The sequence below is a fragment of the Neoarius graeffei genome, chromosome 2 (assembly GCF_027579695.1).
Source record: "Neoarius graeffei isolate fNeoGra1 chromosome 2, fNeoGra1.pri, whole genome shotgun sequence".
NCBI lineage: Eukaryota > Metazoa > Chordata > Actinopteri > Siluriformes > Ariidae > Neoarius > Neoarius graeffei.
In genome coordinates this window covers 80,769,948-80,794,889 of record NC_083570.1, presented here as the reverse complement: position 1 = coordinate 80,794,889, position 24,942 = coordinate 80,769,948, and the positions used below count along the sequence as shown (strand labels likewise).

Below are 24,942 nucleotides of genomic sequence, written 5' to 3'. Positions count from 1 at the left end.
AATGTGTGGGGGAATTTTGGATATGCTGCAATATGGAAAGCCTTTTGACAAGAAGACCAGTAAAAAGGACACGGCTGAAGCTTATGAAGGCTTGGGCTAGGGTTTGAACATCTTTTCATTTGAGTATAGGCCAGAATCCTGTAATACTGCAGAGGTGAGAGAATGCAGTTGTACTGATCAAACTGATATGCGACTCAAATGTAAGTGATGAGTCAAAGATGATGCTAAGGTTATAACCAATCATCGTCAAGATCAAGGTCAAAGCACTTGAACATTAAACCATGGAACCAAATATGAGAACATCTGTTTTGGGTGGCATGGTGGTGCAGTGGTTAGCCCTGTCACCTCACAGCAAGAAGGTTCTGGGTTCAAACCCCATAGCTGATGAGGGCCTTTCTGTGTGGAGTTTGCATGTTCTCCCCGTGTCTACGTGGGTTTCCTCTGGTTTCCCCCACGGTTCAGAGACATGCGGTTAGGTAAAAATACCCAGCTGCTGGGTTTGCACAAGCATACTTCGTGCTGGTCCCAAGCCTGGAAAGATTAAGGAGGGTTGTGTCAGTAAGGGCATGTAGTGTAAAAATCACCTGGGGCTTTACCCTGTATTCTTCCCCTGTCACTATGTGATAATTAAATTAAATTTTTATGCATCATGTTTGAGGTAAGTTACATGCATCCACTGCTTAATATCATGTATCAGTGCTTTTAAATATGGTACTGGCAGCTCTACATTACATCTAGTGCTAATATAGAGCTCAGAACTGCCGATCCCCGACCACGTTCAAGCGAAGACTGAAGACCCACCACTTCAGGCTGCATCTCTCCCCTGCTTCCCTGCCAATTGTGTAATCACATAGCTGTCTTGACCAACCCAGGCTGTGTACTGTCTAGCCTGGTCGTGATGACTTGGGGTTAACCATTGAGGTTTCATTTTTCTCCATTTAGTTGTACTTCATCGGCTCATTTGTATGGTTGGCTTGTTTTCCTTGGCTGTTTGCTAATTGTTGTTACTTCAACAGAATATTACACCAAGTGTTATTCTGTCACTTGTTCATTTGACACTAGAACTCATCTCATCTCATTATCTCTAGCCGCTTTATCCTTCTACAGGGTCGCAGGCAAGCTGGAGCCTATCCCAGCTGACTACGGGCGAAAGGCGGGGTACACCCTGGACAAGTCGCCAGGTCATCACAGGGCTGACACATAGACACAGACAACCATTCACACTCGCATTCACACCTACGGTCAATTTAGAGTCACCAGTTAACCTAACCTGCATGTCTTTGGACTGTGGGGGAAACCGGAGCACCCGGAGGAAACCCACGCGGACACAGGGAGAACATGCAAACTCCACACAGAAACGCCCTCGTCGGCCACGGGGCTCGAACCCAGACCTTCTTGCTGTGAGGCGACAGCGCTAACCACTACACCACCGTGCTGCCCAGCCTACACATTTAACACATGTAATTCCACCAGACTACATATGGTATGGTGATTAATCAACCAGGAGTTGTAGACTGCTTACTTAAATTCATTTCAGATCAGTTCAGGTCAGTTCAATTCAATTTGATTTGTAGAGTGCTTTTAGCAGTAGAACTTTTCACAAAGCAGTTGTACAGGTATCTCGATGTAGATTGAAATTCCTAATGAGCAAGCCACAGATGAGTGTGACAAGAAAAAGCTCCCTTCAACAGCATGAGGAAGAAACCTTGATAGGAACCAGATTCAAAAGGGAATCGCGTGGAGAACATGCAAACTCCGCACAGAAAGGCCCTCGCCGGCCACTGGGCTCAAACCCGGACCTTCTTGCTGTGAGGCGACAGCGCTAATCACTACACCACCATGCCACCACACTAGAACTTTCTTGTCTAAAAGTTGAGCACTTCTTGTACTTCGCTCTGGACAAGAGTGCCTGCTAAATGCCTGTAGGGTAATGTAATGTAATATATAGATTTAGACACTGCCTAAAAGCAGAGCTCCCATCTGTTTCTGGGTTGTAGAATTCTCTTATATCATAGCCAGCCTCTTGTTTTATTTCTTTACCATTATAGTTACTATACTGTTTCCTTATGTTGTACAAAACGTTGGGCGACAACAGCGACAAGTTACTCACTACTATACTGTCCCGACTACCACTCTACTTCACTACTCACTTCACTAGTTGCTGGGTTTCCTGTGGTGACAGGCACGCACAGGACCAAAACCATCAGAAAACAACTCAATGGGTTTCTTTATGTATCCACACTCTATGCCTATGGAGCTCCGCTCTCGCAGGCCTTTGGCCTGTGCAAGAGCGCCGCTAATATAGAGCTATGTTTCATCTGCATAACAGTGAGATCTACATGTGGCTGATTGCAGATCATGTGACATTAACATGAATGAAATAATGTGAAATCCTACTGGGTTGATGCAGTGCTGTTAACTGAGATGCCTCCACCAGCAACAAGTCTAGTCCTTCTTGTTACTAATTTGTGTGCCTTAAATACCCTTAAAGTGTACAGAACCAGTCAAAAGTTTGGACACCCCTACTCATTCGTAGGTTTTTATGCATTTTGACTATTTCCTGCATTGTAGAACAATACTGAAGACATCAACACTATGAAATAATATATAGAGCATACTAGTGCATCTCAAAAAATTAGAATATTGTGAAAAAGTTCAATATTTTCCATCAGTTATTTAAGAAAGTGAAAATGTTATATATTATAGACTCATTACACAAACTAAAATGTTTCAAGCATTTTTCTATTTTAATCAGTATGGCATACAGTACAAAAAAAAAAAAAAAAATCTCAAAATATTAGAATATTTCATTTCGAGTTTGAGTAAAACAGTATGAACACAGTCTATCTCTCGGTCTAGTTCAGTACACACAACCACAGTCATGAGGAAGACTGCTGACTTGACTGTTGTCCAGAAGATGATCACTGATGCCCTCCACAAGGAGGGTAAGACACAAAAGGTCATTGCTGAAAAGGGTGGCTGGAAAAAGGTGCACAAGCAACAGGGATGGCTGCAGTCTTGAGAGGATTGTCAAGAAAAGTTGATTCAAGAACTTGGGAGAGCTTCACAAGGAGTGGACTGAGGCTGGTGTCAGTGTATCAAGACCCATCACGAACAGACATCTTCAAGAAAGGGGATACAACTTTTGCATTCCTAACATCAAGCTACTCCTGAGCCAGAGACAATGTCAGAAGTGTCTTATCTGGGCTAAGGAGAGAAAGAAATGGACTGTTGCTCAGTGGTCCAAAGTCCTCTTTTCAGATGAAAGTACATTTTGCATTTAATTTGGAAATCACGGTTCTAGAGTCTGGAGGAAGAGTGGAGAGGCACAGAATCCAAGGTGTTTGAAGCCCAGTGTGAAGTTTCCACAGTCTGTGATGATTTGGGGTGCTATGTCATCTGCTGGTGTTGGTCCACTATTTTATCAAGTCCAAAGTCAACACAGCCATCTACCAGGAGATTTTAGAGCACTTCATGCTTCCATCTGCTGACGAGCTTTTTGGAGATGCTGATTTCCTTTTCCAGCAGGAGTTAGCACCTACCCACAGTGCCAAAACTACTACCAAATGGTTTGCTGACCATGATATTACTGTGTTTGATTGGCCAGCCAACTCGCCTGACCTGAACCCCATAGAGAATCTATGGGGTATTGTCAAGAGGAAGATGAGAAACACCCGACCCAAAAATACAGATACGCGGAAGGCCACTATCAAAGCAACCTGGGCTTCAATAACACCTCAGCAGTGCCACAGACTGATCACCTCCATGCCACACCGCATTGATACAGTAATTCATGGTAAAGGAGCCCCAACCAAGTATTGAGTGTATAAATGAATATACTTTTCAGAAGTTGGACATTTCTGTATTGTAAATCCTTTTTTTGATTGATATTAGGGAATATTCTAATAATTTGAGATACTGGATTTCTGATTTTCATGAGCTATAAGCCATAATCATCAAAATTAAAACAAAAAAGGCTTTAAATATTTCACTTTACATGTAATGAATATAGAATATATGAAAGTTTACCTTTTTGAATTTAATTATGAAAAAAAGGAACTTTTTCATGGTATTCAAATTTTTTGAGATGCACTAGTATATGGAATGATGTGGTAAACAAAAAAGTATTACAATTATGAATTAAGGGCTAGAATTATGTGGGAAACAAAATGTAAAAAGAACAAAAATATATATGGTTCATGTTTTAGATTCATCAAAGTAGCCAAATGTTTACCATGACGACGCTTTACACACTATTGGCATTATCTTAACCAACTTCATGAGGTCGTCACCTGGAATGCTTTTCAATTAACAGGTGCCTCGTCAAAAGTTAATGAGTGCAATTTCTTTCCTTCTTAATGCGTTTGAGTTCAAACAGTAAACAGTAAATAATAAAAATACAGTAAATAGCCCTACTCCACAACTGCAGTAATCCATATTATGTCAAGAACCGCTCAACTAAGTAAAGAGAAATGACATCCATCATTATTTAGGACAGGAAGTGACTTCTAATTAATTTTAAAAAATAAAATTAAATTAAAAAAAAAAAAATCCCTGTGTCCAAAATCGCTCCCTACTCACTATATAGGGCACTATATAGTGGGGACGCCATTTTGCAGTGCTGTCCGAAACCTTAGTGAGGATTATTTACACTCTATATAGTGCGTTCAAAGTATCCCACAATGCATCACAAAAAGTAGTTTACAACGATGGTCATTAACCAAAGCAATATATCCCATCATGCATTGCGGTCGGGCTGAAAGAAATCAAAAGTCTCAAATTTGATTTAATAAAAGGCAGCGGCAAAGAAGAAAAAGTATTCAGCCTTGATTTTTTTTAAAGACTGAAAGATGCAGGTACTTTGTATTGATTAATGTGGGAAATACGCTCAGTACAATAGGTATTTATCACAACAATGCATGCATGTATTTCTTATTTTGAAAACCCACCAGCCAACTGATCCGGCACGTTTTAATTGTGTGACAGTAACAACGTAAATACCAGCGCGATGGACTAGTGTCCAAAAGCTTTTTTTTTTTTTCATTTTACTAATGAGCTCACTATATAGTAGTCCTCTATATAGTAATTCCCTATATAGAGAGTAGTGAACGAGTGAGCGATTTCAGACACAGGGATTGATGTGTCCAAACTTTTGACTGGTAATGTACTTCAAACAGGAAGGAAGCAGCTGAAGAAAAACTAATTCAGACATGACCTTGCTCCTGTGTGGTTAAAAAAAAAAAATCTAATTTCAAACTCAAATCTGCTGGTTACAGAAATAATTATATTTAAATCCTACAAAAACAAAAAAAAACAAAACAAAACAAAAAAAAAAAGGTTACCAACCTATCATTGTCAAATATCACTTAGGAGAATCTCAAATGGACGCATGAATGACCTGAAAACATAACGCCTCCAGTGCCTAGAAGCACAGGCATAAAATAAATTTATTAACAGATGATAGTTTGAAATTATATTCCATTATCAGATAATTGTAATTCTTTCATTTTCAGTAAATGTTTTATCCTGGACAGGGTGGTGGTACTGGATATGGAGTCTATGCCAAAAACAGTGGGCCTAAAGCAGGAATACAACCTTTATAGGATGTCTACAGCTTGGTGCTGTGTGTACATACATTCACACACACTTTTGCATCTATGGGCAATTGAGTGCAGCCAATCCAGTCTACCAGCATGGTTTTGGGAGGTCGGAGGAAACTGGAGAATCCAGTGGAAACCCGCACAGACACAGGGAGGACATGCACAGAAACATCACGCAGACAGAAACTGCTCGAAAGAACCAAAATGATCTGTCAAGAGAATGAAAATATCATCAGCAAATAAATGAGTTGGGTCAGCTTAGAGTTTTATAAATCGCACAATATCAAAATACAGGGTGTTTCAAAAAATTTGATATAATTTCACAGTCTAATAACTTTGCCAATTCTTGTTCAATTGACCTCAAATTTTAACAGCATGTGTGAAAACAGGTCAAAATTTTATCTTTAATGGTTTCTGTTTTTATTTATTTTTTTTAGGTATAGAAATGGCATTCACTGGAAAAGAAAAGGCGTTTTGTGTGTTTGAGTGCTGTGTCTCAGGCGGCACGCATATTGAAAATTTGTGAAATCATTCATGGAATCCACATACCTTTGAATTTTTCCTTCAAATTTTGAGGAATAAATCTTATATTGCTTAACATTAAGCCTGTTGTTTCATTTGCCTAGACTATGTAATTTCTGGGATATTTAAAAAAAAAAAAAAAAACCCTGTATCATACAGTTAGGTCCATAAATATTTGGACAGAGGCAACATTTTTCTAATTTTGGTTCTGTACATAACCACAATGGATTTTGAACAAAACAATTCAGATGCAGTTGAAGTTCAGACTTTCAGCTTTAATTCAGTGGGTAGAACAAAATGATTGCATAAACATGTGAGGAACTAAAGCATTTTTTTAAACACAATCCCTTCATTTCAGGGGCTCAAAAGTAATTGGACAAATTAAATAATTGTAAATAAAATGTTCATTTCTAATACTTGGTTGAAAACCCTTTGTTGGCAATGACTGCCTGAGGTCTTGAACTCATGGACATCACCAGACGCTGCGTTTCCTCCTTTTTAATGCTCTGCCAGGCCTTTACTGCAGCGGTTTTCAATTGCTGTCTGTTTGTGGGCCTTTCTGTCTGAAGTTTAGTCTTTAACAAGTGAAATGCATGCTCAGTTGGGTTGAGATCAGGTGACTGACTTGGCCATTCAAGAATATTCCACTTCTTTGCTTTAATAAACTCCTGGGTTGCTTTGGCTTTATGTTTTGGGTCATTGTCCATCTGTATTATGAAACACCGACCAATCAGTTTGGCTGCATTTGAGCACACAGTACGTCTCTGAATACCTCAGAATTCATCCGGCTGCTTCTGTCCTGTGTCACATCAATAAACACTAGTGACCCAGTGCCACTGGCAGCCATGCATGCCCAAGCCATCACACTGCCTCCGCCATGTTTTACAGATGATGTGGTATGCTTTGGATCATGAGCTGTACCACGCCTTCACCATACTTTTTTCTTTCCATCATTCTGGTAGAGGTTGATCTTGGTTTCATCTGTCCAAAGAATGTTCTTCCAGAACTGTGCTGGCTTTTTTAGATGTTTTTTAGCAAAGTCCAATCTAGCCTTTTTATTCTTGAGGCTTATGAGTGGCTTGCACCGTGCAGTGAACCCTCTGTATTTACTTTCATGCAGTCTTCTCTTTATGGTAGATTTGGATATTGATACGCCTACCTCCTGGAGAGTGTTGTTCACTTGGTTGGCTGTTGTGAAGGGGTTTCTCTTCACCATGGAAATTATTCTGCAATCATCCACCACTGTTGTCTTCTGTGGGCGTCCAGGTCTTTTTGCATTGATGAGTTCACCAGTGCTTTCTTTCTTTCTCAGGATGTACCAAACTGTAGATTTTGCCCTAATATTGTAGCAATTTCTCGGATGTTTTTTTTCCTGTTTTCGCAGCTTAAGGATGGCTTGTTTCACCTGCATGGAGAGCTCCTTTGACCGCATGTTTTCTTCACAGCAAAATCTTCCAAATGCAAGCACCACACCTCAAATCAACTCCAGGCCTTTTATCTGCTTAATTGAGAATGACATAATGAAGGAATTGCCCACACCTGCCCATGAAATAGCCTTTGAGTCAATTATTACTTTTGGTCCCTTTAAAAACAGGGTGGCACATGTTAAGGAGCTGAAACTCCTAAACCCTTCATCCAATTTTAATGTGGATACCCTCAAATGAAAGCTGAAAGTCTGGACTTTATGTCCATTATATAACTATAACTTGAAAAAAAAAAAAATATATATATATATATATATATATATATATATATATATATATGTGTTTCAGTAAACAGGTAAAAAAACCAATTTGTGATTTGTGTCAGTGTCCAAATATATATATATGGACCTAACTGTATACCACTACTTATATTCAAGAAATTCTTTGCTTTTTACTTTTAGTTAATAATAGTTAATTGTATGTGGTGATTGAGCTTGTTATAGTAACACACTTCAAATCACTGTCTTGAGTCAAAAATGACTTGATTGCTTTTTTTAATATCTACATATACAAATGCATAAGACTTTATAAACATGATACAGAAAATACATTGCCACATTGTTCAGTTTTCTAGTTTGAACATTATAACTTAAGTCAATAAAGTTCACCTGAGATCAAGTCAAACTGATAGAAATATACAGCAAAAGAAAGCACTGTAATTAGGCCATATATAGATGAGACTGTGGGGCGTAGCAGTGGGAAGAAGTTACGATTAGTCAGACAGAGATGTACTAATTTACCACCGCAAGGGTTGAAAATACTACCACTACTCACAGAATGAGCACTGCAACAAAACCTTCACATTACTGAACGGAGCTGTGTCCTGCCGTACACCACAACGCAGTACTCGCAGCAGGACAAGGATTAGCCTTTACACAGAATATTCCAGAGTATAAAACCATTGTCAGTGCCTGACAACTGCATACATAGTGCGAGTCTCACAATACAATCACGCAGAACGAGTTCAAAGGCACCAAAAACTCAAAAACGCACCACCTCAGCACACTGCTCACTAAAATATTAAAATATAATCATTACTGTACAGAAGCAGAAGCAATTCCACACAAGAGGTTTGTTAGAACTATCTACATGTTAAATTAAAACACAACAGTAATTTAGCATCAATTAATAGTCAGTACACAGGAAGCAGGTGCATCATAGTCATTTAAAAATAGGAAAGGTTTACCTGTGCAGAGCAATGAAGAACTGAAAGAAGTGGCATGTCAGTTAAAGAACATTTCTCCTGTGCAGTTTCTTTACAACGTCCAGTTAGTGCAATAAAAAAAGGTCTTTGCAGTAGTTCACTGCTTCACAATTCAGTCACAGCCATACTACTAATGCTGATAACCCAAAAATACACACTAGTTGGTACTAGTTTCATGATAGACACAATATCTCTCACTTTCCAAGCACCAAAGCTCCAGTTGAGTGCAACAGTTTGCATTTTGGAATGAAAAAAGGCAAACGTAGCACTCGTACACAATGCATCTATATGTTAAAGGGGGGGTTACATGGGTTTGATAAGAACCAAAAGGAAGACTATCTGTCTCCAGATCCTATATATGATAGCCTTTTAGAAGAGATGTTTAAAAAAAAAAAGGGCCAAGATTGGCCAAGCAGTATAGCAAGTAAGGTGCCGCAGGAATATTACAAATAAGATGATCCGAATCAGTTTGAAGATGATGCAACTACGTAAGAAAGGTGAGTTATTAAATATTTTTTCCCGGTCCGGTTTCCATCAAATCGTGCGGTCTGATCAGCTCGTGAGTAGTCCGGTATCCTACGATCCAGACCCCGGGTACAGAGCTTTGGCGACTCGCTCGTTCACAATAACAAACATAGGAGCAATTTTTTGTCAACATTTATTTTCGCATTTCACTACGATGAAAGCACCTGGTTTTGTGTCACCTAGATAAAGTTTTTTTATTTTTGGAAAATTCCGAGCTGACGTAGCTTGTCAAAACAGGTTTTTGACGAGCTTGTAGCAGATTTGCTCTAAATATGGTTTCCCTTTCGGGCACTCTCATTTTCTGTTAGAATTTGGTAAAGAAAAAATATATATTATTTACCAGCTTAAGGTCGGTCCGTATCGTGAAATACCGTGTCAGTATTTTCAAGACCTCGGTCACAGTATTTCACGATACGGACCTCCCAGCTGGTAAATAATATATATTTATTATACATACAGGACACTTTCTCGATGGAATAAAACATGCATTCTAGTCTCTTCTCGCGGGTTTCATTCATTTGGTTTGATAGCATGCAATATTGTTAGCATATCACTTATCCTATGCGCATTACGTCACTCTACCCAATGGAGAATGAGCGTTGAATATGGTTTACGATATTGCATGGTTGTCAAAACATATCACACGTCGGAGATGTAAAACTTCCGTGCTAGCGAGTGACTGTGACAATTTGTAAGCAAACATGGCCGCCAGGTTTGCTTTGTTAAATACAGAAGATTTTGAGAGAATTTTGAAAGAGAAAGACGCGTTGAAGATCCAAAAGGAATGTGCATGTATAATAATAATAGTAATAATGCTTTTTTTCATTGTAACTTGTCTTTTACTCATTCAATATCATGCTAGGTGAACGGAATATCTGATATACCACTCAACACCAGCCAATATTATTTAAGTACTTCACTTTCTGAAATTTAGAACTAATATTTTGATTTTTTTTTTCTTCCCACCACTATTAACATTTACTATTTTTCTTAGTGATCATGCAGGAAATGTAGAAATTTCTTTCTTTACTTTGTGCTAAGGGTATGCATACTTTTGCACTCAACCTTGAAAAGTTGGTGATAAAATCACATGACTGGGAAAATATTGTGACCAGATTCCTCACAGAGGAAAATTCTTACCCACAAAAACATCAAGATTGCCCGTTGATTCTGAAAAATGCATGGATTACCAAAATGGTTCGGATTGAATGCAGGTTTATTTTTACAATGGCAGCAGTTAAAGACTTGATACTAGATCAGTGTGTCCCAACCCTCCCAGACTGTCCACATTTTTGCACGCTCCCAACACAGCTGCCAGATATGGAGTGTTCTTGCTTGGTTTGCGGTTGTTACTAGCCAAGAGAGAGCTTAAATTTGGACAGTCTGGAGGTTCCTCAGGACTGAGTTGGGAAACATGGCACTAGACTGATGCTTAACCACTGTGCAAAGGTGGTCCATTTGGAGAAGCTTTACACTGCCCATCCAGACATGATTTGACATCACTGAGTCTCCTGAGATTTCCCATCATGCTACCCTGAAAGAAAAATGTAACACTATGGCTGCAACCCTCATATTCACAAGACTTCAGCACCAGAGTCTTAACACCAGAGCAGATATATTTTCACTCCAGTGCTCTTGTTTAGCAGCTATACAGTACTTGTTCTTGAGTTTATCCATATCAGATTTAATCTGGAAGAAGTTTGGGGGGGGGGGGGGGGGGGGGTTGAATGAAGCTTTTTGAATAGCCAGTGGCTAATCGCTAAGGTTAGTAATTAGCCCCAAGCTGCCAGTCCTAGAAGTATACCAGATGTGTATCAGTATGACGCTGAAAAGAAATGCATGTTTAGGTCCAAGCTAGCTTGCGTGAGATGGCCTGTTTGAAGCACTCAGGGTCAGTGTTTCCACCAGGTCGAAGTGTCCTCTCCAGACTCACTAAAGCATTCTGGTGGCACTCGCGGATGTTGACTGGATGCTTGGCCCTGAGCAGCTCATACGCAGCAATCAGCCTCATGTTATGCTTGATCATGAGGTACTGGATGACGCATGTAGGGGCGAGGGAGAAACCATCGCGGCAGTGAACCAGCACTCGCTTCCTCTTTCCTGCCGAGGCATCGATGCACTCGTTGATGGCATCAAAGCAACGCTGGTGCAGCTCTGCTCCATCTTCGCCCAGCTCGCCCGATTCCTCCATGTGCACTTTCAGGCGTGACCAGCTGTGCTTGGTGCCTCTCGAGCATGTGCAAGGGATCAAGTTGAGGCATGTCTCGCCTGGCAGGCTGCTCATGTCGATAATGCTGTCGATGTTGTTCCGGCACAGCATGCGGCCACTATATGCTGCATTAACGTTCCCAACGTAGATATAGTCCGTCACTTTGGAGATCACAGGTTCAGAGTAGTGGAAGTGTTCCGGGCCACTCGGTTTGGGTTCGGGTGTCTCGGGGCTAGTCTTGACACCCCCTGGTCCTGCTCTGCGGCGCAGTTTCTTGGAGCCGGAGCGCGATGGAGGGTTCGAGTCAGATTCAGAGCTGCTGTTCCACGGCGGTGAGAAGAGTGAGAAGCGGCTAGAGGACTTGCTCTTGCCGAGAAGCTCCACAGGACTCGAGAGGCCTGAGCTGGAGGCAGTGGTGGAGCCAGAGGCACAGAAAAGGGAGGCTCGCTCTAGAGAACCCGTGCTGCTGGCTGCACCAGCGCTGTGGGCCTGCTCCATCTGCACACCAGCACACAAACAACGTAACGGATTGAATCACACTGAATTTGAGTGCACTGAATACATGGAACCAGAAATCACAGGCAAAAACCAGTGATCAACATTTTTATGAGGGGTGGGTGAAAAAAAACAGAAGAGACATTTTCACAATAATGATTTACACATGTTTTATGGTTGGAAAAAAAAAACCCTCCAAGCTTATAAATTGAAAATGAAATATTCTTGTATTCTGTTACAAGAGACAAAACAAAGAATTCTACAGAAGAAAAAGTCAGCGTTTTGGCTCTTGGCTTCCAAACCCGACTTGAGCACTTCAGTTGAAGGTCATTCAATTTCTTCATTTTAACCGAAGGTTTTGCAAATTTTGCACTCCCTGTTTAATTCTTCTGAGGTTAACGAGCAAAACAGAGCTGATTAGACTTAATGCTTACACAAAATATAGTATGGAAGGTTTGAAAACATACATGATATGGTAATCCTACTTTTTACTGGATTGGAGGCCGTTAACTAGACATTGAAATCAATGATTTACCAAAAAAAAAGCATTAAATGCATTATATTATTACATTACAGGTATCCAGTTATTTAGCACAAAAGTCTTTTAGCACAAATCCAAAGTCTTTTAGCACAAGTTCTAAAGTCTCTTAGCACAACTCCATGTTCTTTAGCACAATTCTGGATTATGGTCACAATAATCGAGAGAAAAAAAAAAAACACTCATCGTGATATACACTACCGTTCAAAAGTTTGGGGCCACCCAGACAATTTTGTGTTTTCCATGAAGTGTCACACTTTTATTTACCACCATAAGTTGTAAAATGAATGGAAAATCTAGTCAGTCAAGACATTTTTCTGGCCATTTTGAGCATTTAATCGACCCCACAAATGTGATGCTCCAGAAACTCAATCTGCTCAAAGAAAGGTCAGTTTTATAGCTTCTCTAAAGAGCTCAACTGTTTTCAGCTGTGCTAACATGATTGTACAAGGGTTTTCTAATCATCCATTAGCCTTCTGAGGCAATGAGCAAACACATTGTACCATTAGAACACTGGAGTGAGAGTTGCTGGAAATGGGCCTCTATACACCTATGGAGATATTGCACCAAAAACCAGCAGCTAGAATAGTCATTTACCACATTAGCAATGCATAGAGTGGATTTCTGATTAGTTTAAAGTGATCTTCATTGAAAAGAACAGTGCTTTTCTTTCAAAAATAAGGACATTTCAAAGTGACCCCAAACTTTTGAACGGTAGTATAGGAAGGGGTTTATTATGATTGCTTAGGGACCGGAAGCCAGAATTTCTGCTGCTGTGCATGTTAAGGATCAGCTGTTGATCCCTGAAACATGAACTGAAAATCCAATTCTTAAAAACGAAATGAATATCTTCCAACTTTTTAAATCGTGTGCATTTTTAGTGGCACCTGCAGTTTAACTGATTATCAAGTTGTCATTTTTTGTTTGTTTCAAGTTTAATGATTTCACTTCCTTGCATTTAGAAGTCACAGCAGTTATCTAAAATGTAAATAGCTTAATAAAATAATTGAAACAGCTGTACATAGTTTTCCTTTCTTCTGACCTTTTTTCTTTTTTTAAAAAAAATTAAGAACAAACAAAAAGCTTTCTTTAAACTCTTATCATCTTGCAAATTTTGCTTGACTTTTCATTCTTTATCAAATTAGCAAATTGTAAATAATAAATATGATCTAATTTAAGTTGAGCACTTTAATAAAGACAACACAAACCTGGAAGTTGGCTGTAGCAGTGTACTGTGTCAGGGTACGTGCTGTGTTAAATAATTTGGAGGGAGGATTGGTGACTAACATATGGGCTACATCAAACATGGCAGTTTCAAGATGGCGAGTGGGGAAATACAATCGCTCATTTTCGGTCGGAATCTCAGCAACTTTCGGACAAAAATCCATCAAACAACTTTAAACAATCAGTAAGTATTCATAATAAAGATGAAGTGTTATTGGATCTTGTGCTAAAAGACTGCTGTGCTAAATAACTGAACCTTATTACCCAGCCCCATTTTATTTCATCAGTAGACAAATTACCCAGGACAAGATGATTACACCTCTGATCGATTTTATTTATTTATTTATTTATTTTTTAATCATAGTTGCCTGGCAAAAAAGTAAACTCAACAGACTAACCGTCACCAAAGGTTTGGTTTGTTGGGGTTTTTTCAGTTGTCTTGTTAAACAAGAAAAAAAAAAATCTAGCTCCTACTGACTCACAAAACAAGTTAATATTTGGTGTGTGTGGCAGCGGGGGCGTGGTCAAGCGCCGGTCTGTGACAGGAGGGCGGAGTCAGGGAAGGTAAGTGGCAGTATCACTACACCTGATGTCACTTAACCTGTGTTTGTGTGTCTTCCCAGTGACCGCGCCCTACTTAAGGAGGGAGAGCGAGAGCAGAGGAGCTCATCCCCGAACCAGACGCCGGTTGTGTGTGTGTGTGTCGGGGGTATTTACTATATGTTCACTGAAAAGTGTGGCAATAAAAACCCCAGCTTTACCAACCTGATCTCTGTCCTGCCGTCCTCTGTGCTCCGCCCTTTGTTAGAACCGCTACGGTGGTGCTGAAACCCGGGACATCTGGAGCGCAGAAGCCGAACAGCCCCATGGAGTCCTCCCCATTCGCCGATCTGGTCCACGCCCTCGCCACGGCCCAGCAAAGCCAGCAACAAGCGCTAGTCACCCTCCGAAAGGAGCAGGAACAGCGGTTCGCCACCGTAGTGGTTCTAACAAAGGGCGGAGCACAGAGGACGGCAGGACAGAGATCAGGTTGGTAAAACTGGGGTTTTTATTGCCACACTTTTCAGTGAACATATAGTAAATACCCCCGACACACACACACACACAACCGGCGTCTGGTTCGGGGATGAGCTCCTCTGCTCTCGCTCTCCCTCCTTAAGTAGGGCGCGGTCACTGGGAAGACACACAAACACAGGTTAATTGACATCAAGTGTAGTGATACTGCCACTTACCTTCCCTGACTCCGTCCTCCTGTCACAGACCGGCGCTTGACCACGCCCCCGCTGCCACAGTGTGTATCATGCTCTGCACAGAACACCGCATCCCATAGCTAAATGTTAACAAATGACTTTCTCCCCCACGAGGATGCAAGCAGGATGTGCTACATCAGACACGATGTTAGAAAAGGATAATGTCTATGAATGAGTCGTCCCCTACATGGTAATTTATATATTAGTTTGTTTCTGTATGAGTGCACTGGCTCGCTATACTTCATTACATTATATTTAACAGTTATTCCATGAAATCGAGTCGTACATGAACTGATAGCTGTGTTAGCTATAAGCCATGTACGACGAGATTGAGTGGAATAACTGTTTTATTCTATCCACGTTCACTGGATTTTGAGAAACGGAGCATTTTTATTTTTTTACATGTTCAATAAATAAAAACTTTATACAAAACGTCCGAGAAAATCATTTCCGCTCAGAACGTAAACAAACCGGCGGAATGACAGGAGCAATTTGTGAAAAATGCTATAATAATAATGCTTGAAAAATTATTTTTTTAAAAAGATACGTTCTTACCAGCAAATACTTTCGTTCCATATTTTGTTGCTTTTTTTGGGGTTCTCTTTTTCGTCTACTTTTGGGTTTTCTGGCGGTTGGCAAACCAACTTAAAGGTGCATTACCGCCACTGACTAGGCTGGAGTGTGGAACAGGAGATATTGGGGGGGGAAAAAACAAAACTCTATATTATTTTAACTATTTCTATTTCTTCTAAATACCTGATCATTTTTGGGGGTTTGTTTTAGAGTAGAGTTTTTATTTCGTCCTCGGTTGGTTCAGCGACACGCTCCGCCATTTTGGTTTTCTCGACTCACGGTATACGAGCTGATATCCTAGTAGTCAATCAGAGTGCGCAACTGCTCATATCCAGTGAATGTCTCATCTCATCTCATTATCTCTAGCCGCTTTATCCTTCTACAGATTCGCAGGCAAGCTGGAGCCTATCCCAGCTGACTACGGGCGAAAGGCGGGGTACACCCTGGACAAGTCGCCAGGTCATCACAGGGCTGACTCCAGTGAATGTGGATAGAATAATAGCTGTTATATTTAAATGCCATTGAGGTTTCTGAGCAACCAGTACATGGGACTGGGCAGCAGATTAGCGCTCTCACTTGCCTGCTAGGCTAGCTAATGAATTTCTGATTAGTCCATTACTATCATGTGCACAAGTCAAAGACAGACTGTCCTGCTGTCCACACCTGAGCTTTGAGATTGTTCTTCCATTCCTGTGTCTCCAGAGCTTTGAAGCGGCCATTGCTGTCCGAGGACACTGAGAAACAGAGAGGCCGGTGGGTTCTGGGTGGCAGCTGTGGGGTCAGAGCCACGGGGGCTGACCGCAACTCACGCTGCTCGTTCCTACTCATCATCAGATCTGGACAGGAGCCTGACAGCAGAACAACAAAATATAAAAATCACACATGGTTATTGGTATCGAAGTTCGAAACTATAGGACTAACATATTTGATTAGAAATTAAGGTGGCGGTGGGAAGTGCCAAAACACAAAGAGCTGACATAACAGAACTAATATTAAACTGCATAGATGTTTTGAGCTTGCCCCCTGTTCACGTATTAGGAAGCTAAAAAAAAAAAGTGCTCTCTCCCTCTCCCTCCCTTTGCGTGTGAGCCACTTGTCTCGGAGTGGCCATGGAAAAAAAAAAAAAAAAAATCACATCCATGGGCCTGAATCTAGAAGGACGCTCATTAAAGGAGCTGAAGGGTCTTTTTGATCCACAGCAACATGACACAGGCATTAATACTCCCACATAGCTCACTTCAGACTGCTGCTCAAACGCTTTATTGTTGAACTGATTGACAACAAGCACATTTGATAAGTGTGTCATTTCAAAAGCAGCGACAGCACAATGAATCTTTCTGTACAGCTGTATTGTGGATCAGCATGTAAAAACGCCAAAGTCACAAAATCACCAGTCACAAAAACATTTCAGCGCGTTTGTAAATTGCACTCTGGATACCCCTGGGAATTCTCGGAAATGGCCTTAACAGACGGCAGTGACACACTGAGTGGCTAAATACGATTACGGATGATAAGGCTAGAGCTGAGAAAGCCTACAGCTCAGACCTTTCACTGCAGGATGTGTGAGGGAGAGCCTGAGCCACCGAATAAAATTAAGAACATCGAGAATTTCTCAGCAACACACAGCACAAACTTGGAACGGAGCAAATGTTCATTTCATTTCGAGTGGCAAATGATCGGAGGGGCTATAGATCCTTACCGATAGCACATGCCGAACGAGAAATGGGTTGGAGCTGGAAATGGTTGCAGTTCTTGAGAGTATTCAGAAGATTCTTGGCGATCATGCCTTAAAAAGGAAGGAAGAGAATTAAAGCACTGAGATGATCCAGCATTCAGCTACATTATCAATTGCAGTAGTTCCACACTGCACTTCTTTGTCTGTATTTATTAAAAATCATCAAGCTAGTTTGCTACTCTACATACAAAAACCGGCCCAAATCATGGACAGACAACTAGAATGGTTAGAATAAGAGTGTGCAGTGTTATCACGGTGCAGTGTGTTTATACGGAACAGTAGGGATGTGCTTTCTGTCTAATTTTAAAACTGGAATACCAGGAAGTGGTAATAAACAAATATTCGGTTAACCATTATGAGAGAGAGAGAAAGCTTCATTATTCTGTCATAATAAAGCATCATTTTCCCTGTTCAATTAAACTTTCTTCCTGCGTGTGAAAGTACACATGTTTGTGTTTGACAAACAGAAATATTAAACGCAGCCAAAGCTCGACTGAAACTCAGCTCAATATTTCAGCCTGTAGCCTTACTGTAATCACTGTGTAGCCTTACTTAATCTCTTTAGTGGCAATGCATGTTTATGATAATCTGATGAAGTAGATATTTGCAGGCTTTATTTACTAAACCAGTGCTCTGTGGAAAATTTGAATCACTGGCCAGTGAGGATGTTTTGTGTGCACGTCTTACGGAGCGTTACTGAATGTTATTGGAAACGTGTCATATATTTTGCCTTGCAAGCTTCATATCTGCCTCCTCCCTCTTTCTCTCTCTCTCTCATATATGGTATGAGAGAGTAAAAACCTTTTCTTCATTCCAGATACACACGCAAACTTGCACACAACTACAGTGTTGCAAATGATTGCCAGACATAGCTTTTCATTTTCAGATTTTTGTCAATGACTTCATGACTGTAGTATTCAAATACTGGTGCCCCAGATGGTTAGGTGGGTTTTTTTTTTTTATACCCGTACACACCTTTAATGGAGAAAAATGCTTGGATGAGCTTTAATAGTTTGTCTGCTTGGCTGTTTGGTTATCCAACATACACTGGCGGAGATTGAGTTAGTGTCTGGATCTCTACCTCTATTTCAAACAATAAAAAAAGCCACATTCTCCTGAAATGTTCTTTAAACGTTGGTGGCTCAGTTATGGAAGCGTATTTGTGCCACACCAGAAAAAAAAAAAAAAATTTATCATGTAATAACGTGAAATACGGAAGCCGTGAGAGGCCCTTCATATAATCTTTTTTTTTTATTCACCTTGTTATCCCGAGATAACGACATAATTAATTCAGGATCTCGAGAAAACAACACAACTAATTTGAGATCTTGAGAAAACAAAACAATTATTCCGTGATCTCGAAAAAACAAAACAATATTGCCTTATTAGGTGGTCGATTATTCCAGACATTCTAATGACCAAAGTTGCGTCTATACAGAATGAGAAATAGCCCCAAAGTCAGCATATCACAAGTCTCTTGGCGCACCTGAATGAACCATTTCTCAGCTGTTTTCTCGAGATCACGGAATAATTTTGTTTTCTCGAGATCTCGAAATAACGGTTTTGTTTTCTCGAGATCTCGAATTAGTTGTGTTGTTTTCTCGAGATCCTGAATTAATTATGTCGTTACCTCGGGATAACTAGGTGAATAAAAAAAAAAAAAAGGATTATATGAAGGGCCTCTCTCTGCTTCCGTAGTGAAAAGTGTATCGTTATAACAATATATTTTCACGTTATAACATGATTGTTTATATTGTTAAAACGTGAAACTACAGTGAAGAACAGTGAAGTTACTGAATATTTTTGTAGCATCTCTTTTTTTTTTGTCTTGCACTTTTTAGACGGTCCCTATGTACTCATCTCACAGCACAGTGTTATTTGTCCAGCTCGAAGAACGACTCATTTTGATAAAAATCAGGTTGTAGCTCGTTGTCTACCTTAGTACAGTAGGAAAGAGGCATCTATTGTGTTTTAACAACGTTTCGTTTAAAAGTTATTGATCCGGGAAATTTGAATCTGTGAATATATTTCCAACTTTACCACAGTTCAACCCAAGCATGAATTAGAACGTGCTTAAATCATGTAAATGAGCCACTCTCTATATTACCTGGTTTATTCTCCATATAAATGTCGTTTATTCTCCACACACACCTCATTCAAACCATAGATTCAAATATGGGCTTAAATTATCAAGTTCTAACGTGGAACCAAATGATTATGCTATAACCTGAAAATATATTGTTATAACAATAAACTTTGTTATTACGCAATACTGATTTTTTCTTTTTTTCTAGTGTGGCAGCAATACACTTCCGTACTCAGTTTGTCTGCATGCATGATATTTTTTTTCCTGCAGTCCATTGTGAAGTGATCATGACTATGCTCTACTCCTCACAGAGAACTCTGAAGGGTTAACAATAAAAGAGATCAACAATAAAAACCTCCCCACACTGTCACCAGTTTCAGCTGAGGCAAATTAATACGATTTCACAAGCCACGCAAAAACCTGATGCATCAATAAATACATTAAATATACAGTATAAACAGTTCATGTGCTGCAGCACTACTTTTAATGGCTTTATTAATTTTACAGACAACTTCATAGTACTAAATAAAATGGTACTTTCTTGGACTCAGTCTACATTTTACAACCCCCCCATGTCCATTTTTTTCAATCAGCTTAAAAACAGAGAAAAAAAAACACTCAGGAGCAAAGTGCCCTTGGATTATTCCCTTCGAAAAGGCCCTTTGAAGTAAACACTTCATCAGTTCAGTTAGGACAGACCCTACTAATGGCTGCTGTGGGCCGCCGCCCTTCAAAGTGCGCTGGACAGCTTTCAGCACTACAGAGTGGACCCGAGTTTTGGCGTTTTGACCAATCACTCCACCTTGAGTACCATTAGCTCCTATTGGTGCCAATCTTGAACCATACAACCATTCACAGAGGAGTGATAGCCAATGGGAAAAGCCCAGTTCATGTTTTCTAGTGCCAAAGATTCCACTATTTTATGAAGTGAATAAAGGATTGTACATCAGTTATCACACATATATAATTCTAGTTAGAGGTTTACATACACTGACATGAACATCATCATGGGCAGGAATGTCATGGCAATATTGGGCTTTCAATGTCGTCTTTGAACTGTTCTTTTTCTGTTGCAGAATGATTGTACATCTTTAAAAGGAAAAATAATAATAATTTGGTGCACAAGTTTATTTATTTTGGGTTTTCTGAAGTCAACACAAGGTACACATTTATACATACAAAGCCAAAGATGTACACGTCTACTAAAGTGATTAATTCAGTGGTGTAGAAAGGTACGAAATGTCTAAACTTGCCAAGGCCTCTTAACTTCCTGCTAGTGATCATGATCGACTACAGCTGGTAGCTTCTCTGTGCCAACATAAAAAGATCTTTCTTTGACAGCACTCATTGGGTTAACCAATATACAGTACAATGGGAAAGTCCAAGATGTTCAGATGGTCAGGAACAACCCAATAACCACCAAGATAGTGAGGGTAGAATACTGTCTACAGGCAAAGGAGTTTTACATCACTGTGGTCTGAGAGGCTGCTGACCAAGAAAGAAGCCTCTGCTCCACAATCAACACCTTCCAGCGCAACTGAAGTTTGCAGCTGATCATACGGACAAAGAAAGCCTTCTGGAGGAATGTTTTATGGTCACATGAGATAAACACTGAGCTGTTTGGCCACAATGACCAGAGGTACAGAGGAACGCTGTACCAACTGTTAAGCACGGTGGTGGTAGCATCATGTTGTGGGGCTGTTTTGATGCCAGTGGAACAGGTGCATTGTGCAAATCTCAAACCATCAGAAATCTGGACATAACTGGGAGTTACAACAGGACAATGACTCCAAACACACATCAACACTGGTTATGGAATGGATCAAGAAGGTTAACATTCAGCTTAAAACAAGTCCTGACCTCAGCCCGATTGAAAATATGTGGACTGTGCTTAAACGTCTGGTATGTCCCAGGAAACACACAAATTTAACTGAACTCTTGTAATTCTGCCAAGAAGAGTGGTCAAATATCCAACCAGAAGCTTGTTGATGGCTACCAAAAGCATCTGGTCAGCATGAAACTTGCTAAGGGATATTTAACCAATTATTAGGTGTGCTGTATGTATATTTTTTTACCCTGGATATATGATTTTGACCATGTTGATTTCAGAAAACCCAAAATAAATTAAAACGTGTGCACCAAATTTTTCTTTAGGTTTTCTTTCTATTAAAAATTATATTTCGTATAACATCCTACCACAAAAAAAGAACAGTTAAAAGAAATCATTGAAAGCCCAATATTGCCATGAAATTCAGGTCTGTGATGACACTCCTGTCCATGTACACAAACTTCTGACTACAACTGTATGTCTGAATGGTTAGACAAGCTCTTTAAAATAGACTGCCCTAAAGGACAAAATATTCCACTGGAAAAAAAAACAGGCAGATAATCCAGAACATCAATCAAGATGACTGAAAGCAGCATCAAACTTCATCTATCATGTTGGTCTTTATTCAAATAATGACCAGGCCCCAGGTATCCCAACAACATTCATTCATTCATTTCCAGTAAGCACTTTATCCTGTTCAGGGTCACAGTGGATCCAGAGCAATGCTGGGTGAGATGGCAATACACTCTGAATTGGACACCAGTCCATCATACAAACAAACATTCATAACTAGCGTGTTTAGTGTAGCCATTGCACTTTTTTTTTGGGGGGGGGGGGGGGGGGGACTGGAGAACCTACACTGTCAGAAATAGGGGTACAGTCAGAGCGAGTCCATTTCTGTACCCCAAGGTGTACAATCTACACCAAGGTTCCCCCTACGTCTCACTATTGGACCTCAAGGTAACTGTGTACATTTTTAGGGCCAAAAAGGTACATATATGTTCCCAAGCAGTATATAAAGGCTACCAGGTATCCCAACAACATTCATTCATTTCCAGTAAGCACTTTATCCTGTTCAGGGTCACAGTGGATCCAGAGCCAGCCCTGGGCAACACTGGGTGACACGGCAATACACTCTGAATTGGACACCAGTCCATCATACAAACAAACAAACAAACAAACAAACAAACATTCATAACTAGGTGTGTTTAGTGTAACCATTGCACCTTTTTTTGGGGGGGGGGTACTGGAGAGCCTACACTGTCAGAAATAGGGGTACAGTCGGAGCGAGTCCATTTCTGTACCCCAAGGTGTACAATCTACACTAAGGTTCCCCCTACGTCTCACTATTGGACCTCAAGGTAACTGTGTACATTTTTAGGGCCAAAAAGGTACATATATGTTCCCAAGCAGTATATAAAGGCTACAAATAAGTGTCACTGCCCCAGTGACAAGGCATTGTACCCCTAAAAGGTAAGAAAGAAAGAAAGAAAGAAAGAAAGAAAGAAAGAAAGAAAGAAAGAAAGAAAGAAAGAACAACTTTAGTCATCACACACTTGTGAAATTTCCTCTCTGCATTTAACCCATCTGAAGCAGTGAGCACACACACATACCCAGAGCAGTGGGCAGCCATACTAACAGCGCCTGGGGAGCAGTTGGGAGTTAGGTGCCTCGCTCAAGGGCACCTCAGCCCAAGGCCGTCCCATATTTACCTAACCACATGTCTTTGGACTGTGGGGGAAACCCACGCAGACACGGGGAGAACATGCAAACTCCACACAGAAAGGCCCTCGCTGGCTGCTGGGTTCGAACCCAGGACCTTCTTGCTGTGAGGCGACCGTGCCGCCCCACACAACAATGTAATTTATTTTCTGACAGTGTACAGGGAACCCAAACATGCAAAACTCCACACAGCCCGTAATGAGCTCGGGATTGAACCGAGGAGCTGCGATTTCCCAAAAACATCATAAAGTTAATATCAAAAATCATGGTACATGGACAGAGTGTTTAATACAGTATGATGTTAACACGACCATTTAATCTTGATCTTTGTGCTGCAATGCTTTTGGGAAACTCAGCCCTGATCAGGCACCGAGCAATCACAACTGGCTTACCATTTTGCTTGGAGTGGATCTTCCTGTCCAGTTGGTTAAGTGCAATAAAATCCTTGTTCCATTTTTTCACGGTTTCCATCTTCTGCCTCCTGTATAGAGTTGACAAAATGCAATGTTTTCATTATTATTATTATGATGATGAAACACTGCAATGCATGCAAATAAGTGCAGCACTAGAGATGAGCTTTTTTCCTTCTCCTGTTCCTTTCTATCTGCATTCACAATAACTTAATGGCAAGGAAAACAAAACCACCCCCGCAATCCTGATGCATTCCACCACTTGGCGGCTGGACATAAACACGACAAATGCAGGCAGAAATAGCGTTAAATAAAGTGTGTGCATGGTCTCAGGGATTACAGACAGCCTTCAGGGATCCAGTGCACTCGGGTGGGAAACCCTGCCAGCACAGGAGCATTAGATTAGTCTGCAATCAGCTGGATCACTGCGGATTCGAGCCCAACTGTCTCTCAGACACTCAGCCTTCACCAGCGAGCGGGCGGCTGCAGCACTCAGCCCCATCCCCTCCTCTCCTCTCCTCTCCTCTCCTCCCTCAGCACACAAACAGCACCGACAAAATGACATTCACGGTAAGAATGAGAAAAGCACAAACCGCAGCCATTCACCCAGCCTTCACAGCACACAGCTGAATGAGGCTCACGCGGACAACTGACCTCATCCTGGCGACGCGCTGGGGATGATGGGAAATGTAGTCGAGGCGGAAAAAGCTCCTGCGTCTCTCTTTTCCGGTTTCCGCTGTTTGGAACACAGCCATGTTGGAAAACACAAGATGAGCCAAACTCTTTAACATTACACATCAACATACTAAACTGCCTGGATGACTATGAACTAATTTTCTGCTTCATGTTTCCAATTTAATCATGATCCAGCTGTTAGGACTATATAGTGTTTTGCAGAAGAACTGCGTATACTGTAATTTACAATGTACTAGAGTGGCGGCTACAATTATCGACACCTTAACGATCTTTTGGCCATCGCAAAAGTAGAAAAGACTTTAAATACGTAAATTGTGCATGAAGATTTACTCAAACTTCCACTGGAAAAAAATGAGTTGATTCATGATTACTTAGCGTATCAGATTGAGAGACACTGTTCCATAATTATTGACATGTTTGTCCACAGTTATCAACACCGTTCCACAATTATCGACACATTTGTTCACAGTTATCGACACCATTCCACAATTATTGACACGTTTGTCCACAATTATTGACCCATTTGTCCACAGTTATGAACACCGTTCCACAATTATCGACACGTTTGTCCACAGTTATTGACACGTTCCACAATTATTGACATGTTTGTTCACAGTTATTGACACCGTTCCACAATTACTGACATGTTTGTCCACAGTTATCGACACCATTCCACAATTATTGACCCATTTGTCCACAGTTATCGACACCGTTCCACAATTATTGGCACGTTTGTCCACAGTTATCGACACCGTTCTGCAATTATTGACACGTTTGTCCACAGTTGTCAACACCGTTCCACAATTATTGACATGTTTGTTCACAGTTATCGACACCGTTC

At 40.6% G+C, this 24,942-nt stretch overlaps 1 protein-coding gene across 2 annotated transcripts; it reads right to left on the bottom strand.

Annotated features, from left to right (window-relative positions):
- Window positions 1–10,533: 10,533 nt before the first annotated feature.
- Window positions 10,534–24,060, bottom strand: LOC132874032 (uncharacterized). 2 transcript variants are annotated; one of them, XM_060909903.1, is made up of 5 exons: window positions 23,999–24,060; window positions 23,388–23,476; window positions 17,324–17,410; window positions 16,288–16,472; window positions 10,534–12,042 (listed from the first exon to the last, which is right to left on the bottom strand). In XM_060909903.1, exons 2-5 carry the CDS (start codon window positions 23,464–23,466, stop codon window positions 11,179–11,181), a joined length of 1,215 nt encoding a protein of 404 aa, XP_060765886.1. In that variant the 5' UTR covers window positions 23,467–23,476; window positions 23,999–24,060; the 3' UTR covers window positions 10,534–11,178. The 2 variants fall into 2 exon arrangements, with proteins under 2 accessions (XP_060765886.1, XP_060765894.1); XM_060909911.1 differs by lacking the exon at window positions 23,999–24,060 and having other exon boundaries at window positions 23,388–23,493.
- Window positions 24,061–24,942: the final 882 nt, after the last annotated feature.

What these genes read in the sequence shown, in the direction of transcription:
- LOC132874032 (XM_060909903.1), bottom strand. Translation starts at nt 23,466, where the DNA reads ATGGAAACCGTGAAAAAATGGAACAAGGATTTTATTGCACTTAACCAA. An exon ending in GATCCACTCCAAGCAAAATG is followed by an intron (nt 17,411 to 23,387) that starts GTAAGCCAGTTG and finishes TTCCTTTTTAAG; the next exon opens with GCATGATCGCCAAGAATCTT. An exon ending in AGAACAATCTCAAAGCTCAG is followed by an intron (nt 12,043 to 16,287) that starts GTGTGGACAGCA and finishes GCTGGTGTGCAG; the next exon opens with ATGGAGCAGGCCCACAGCGC.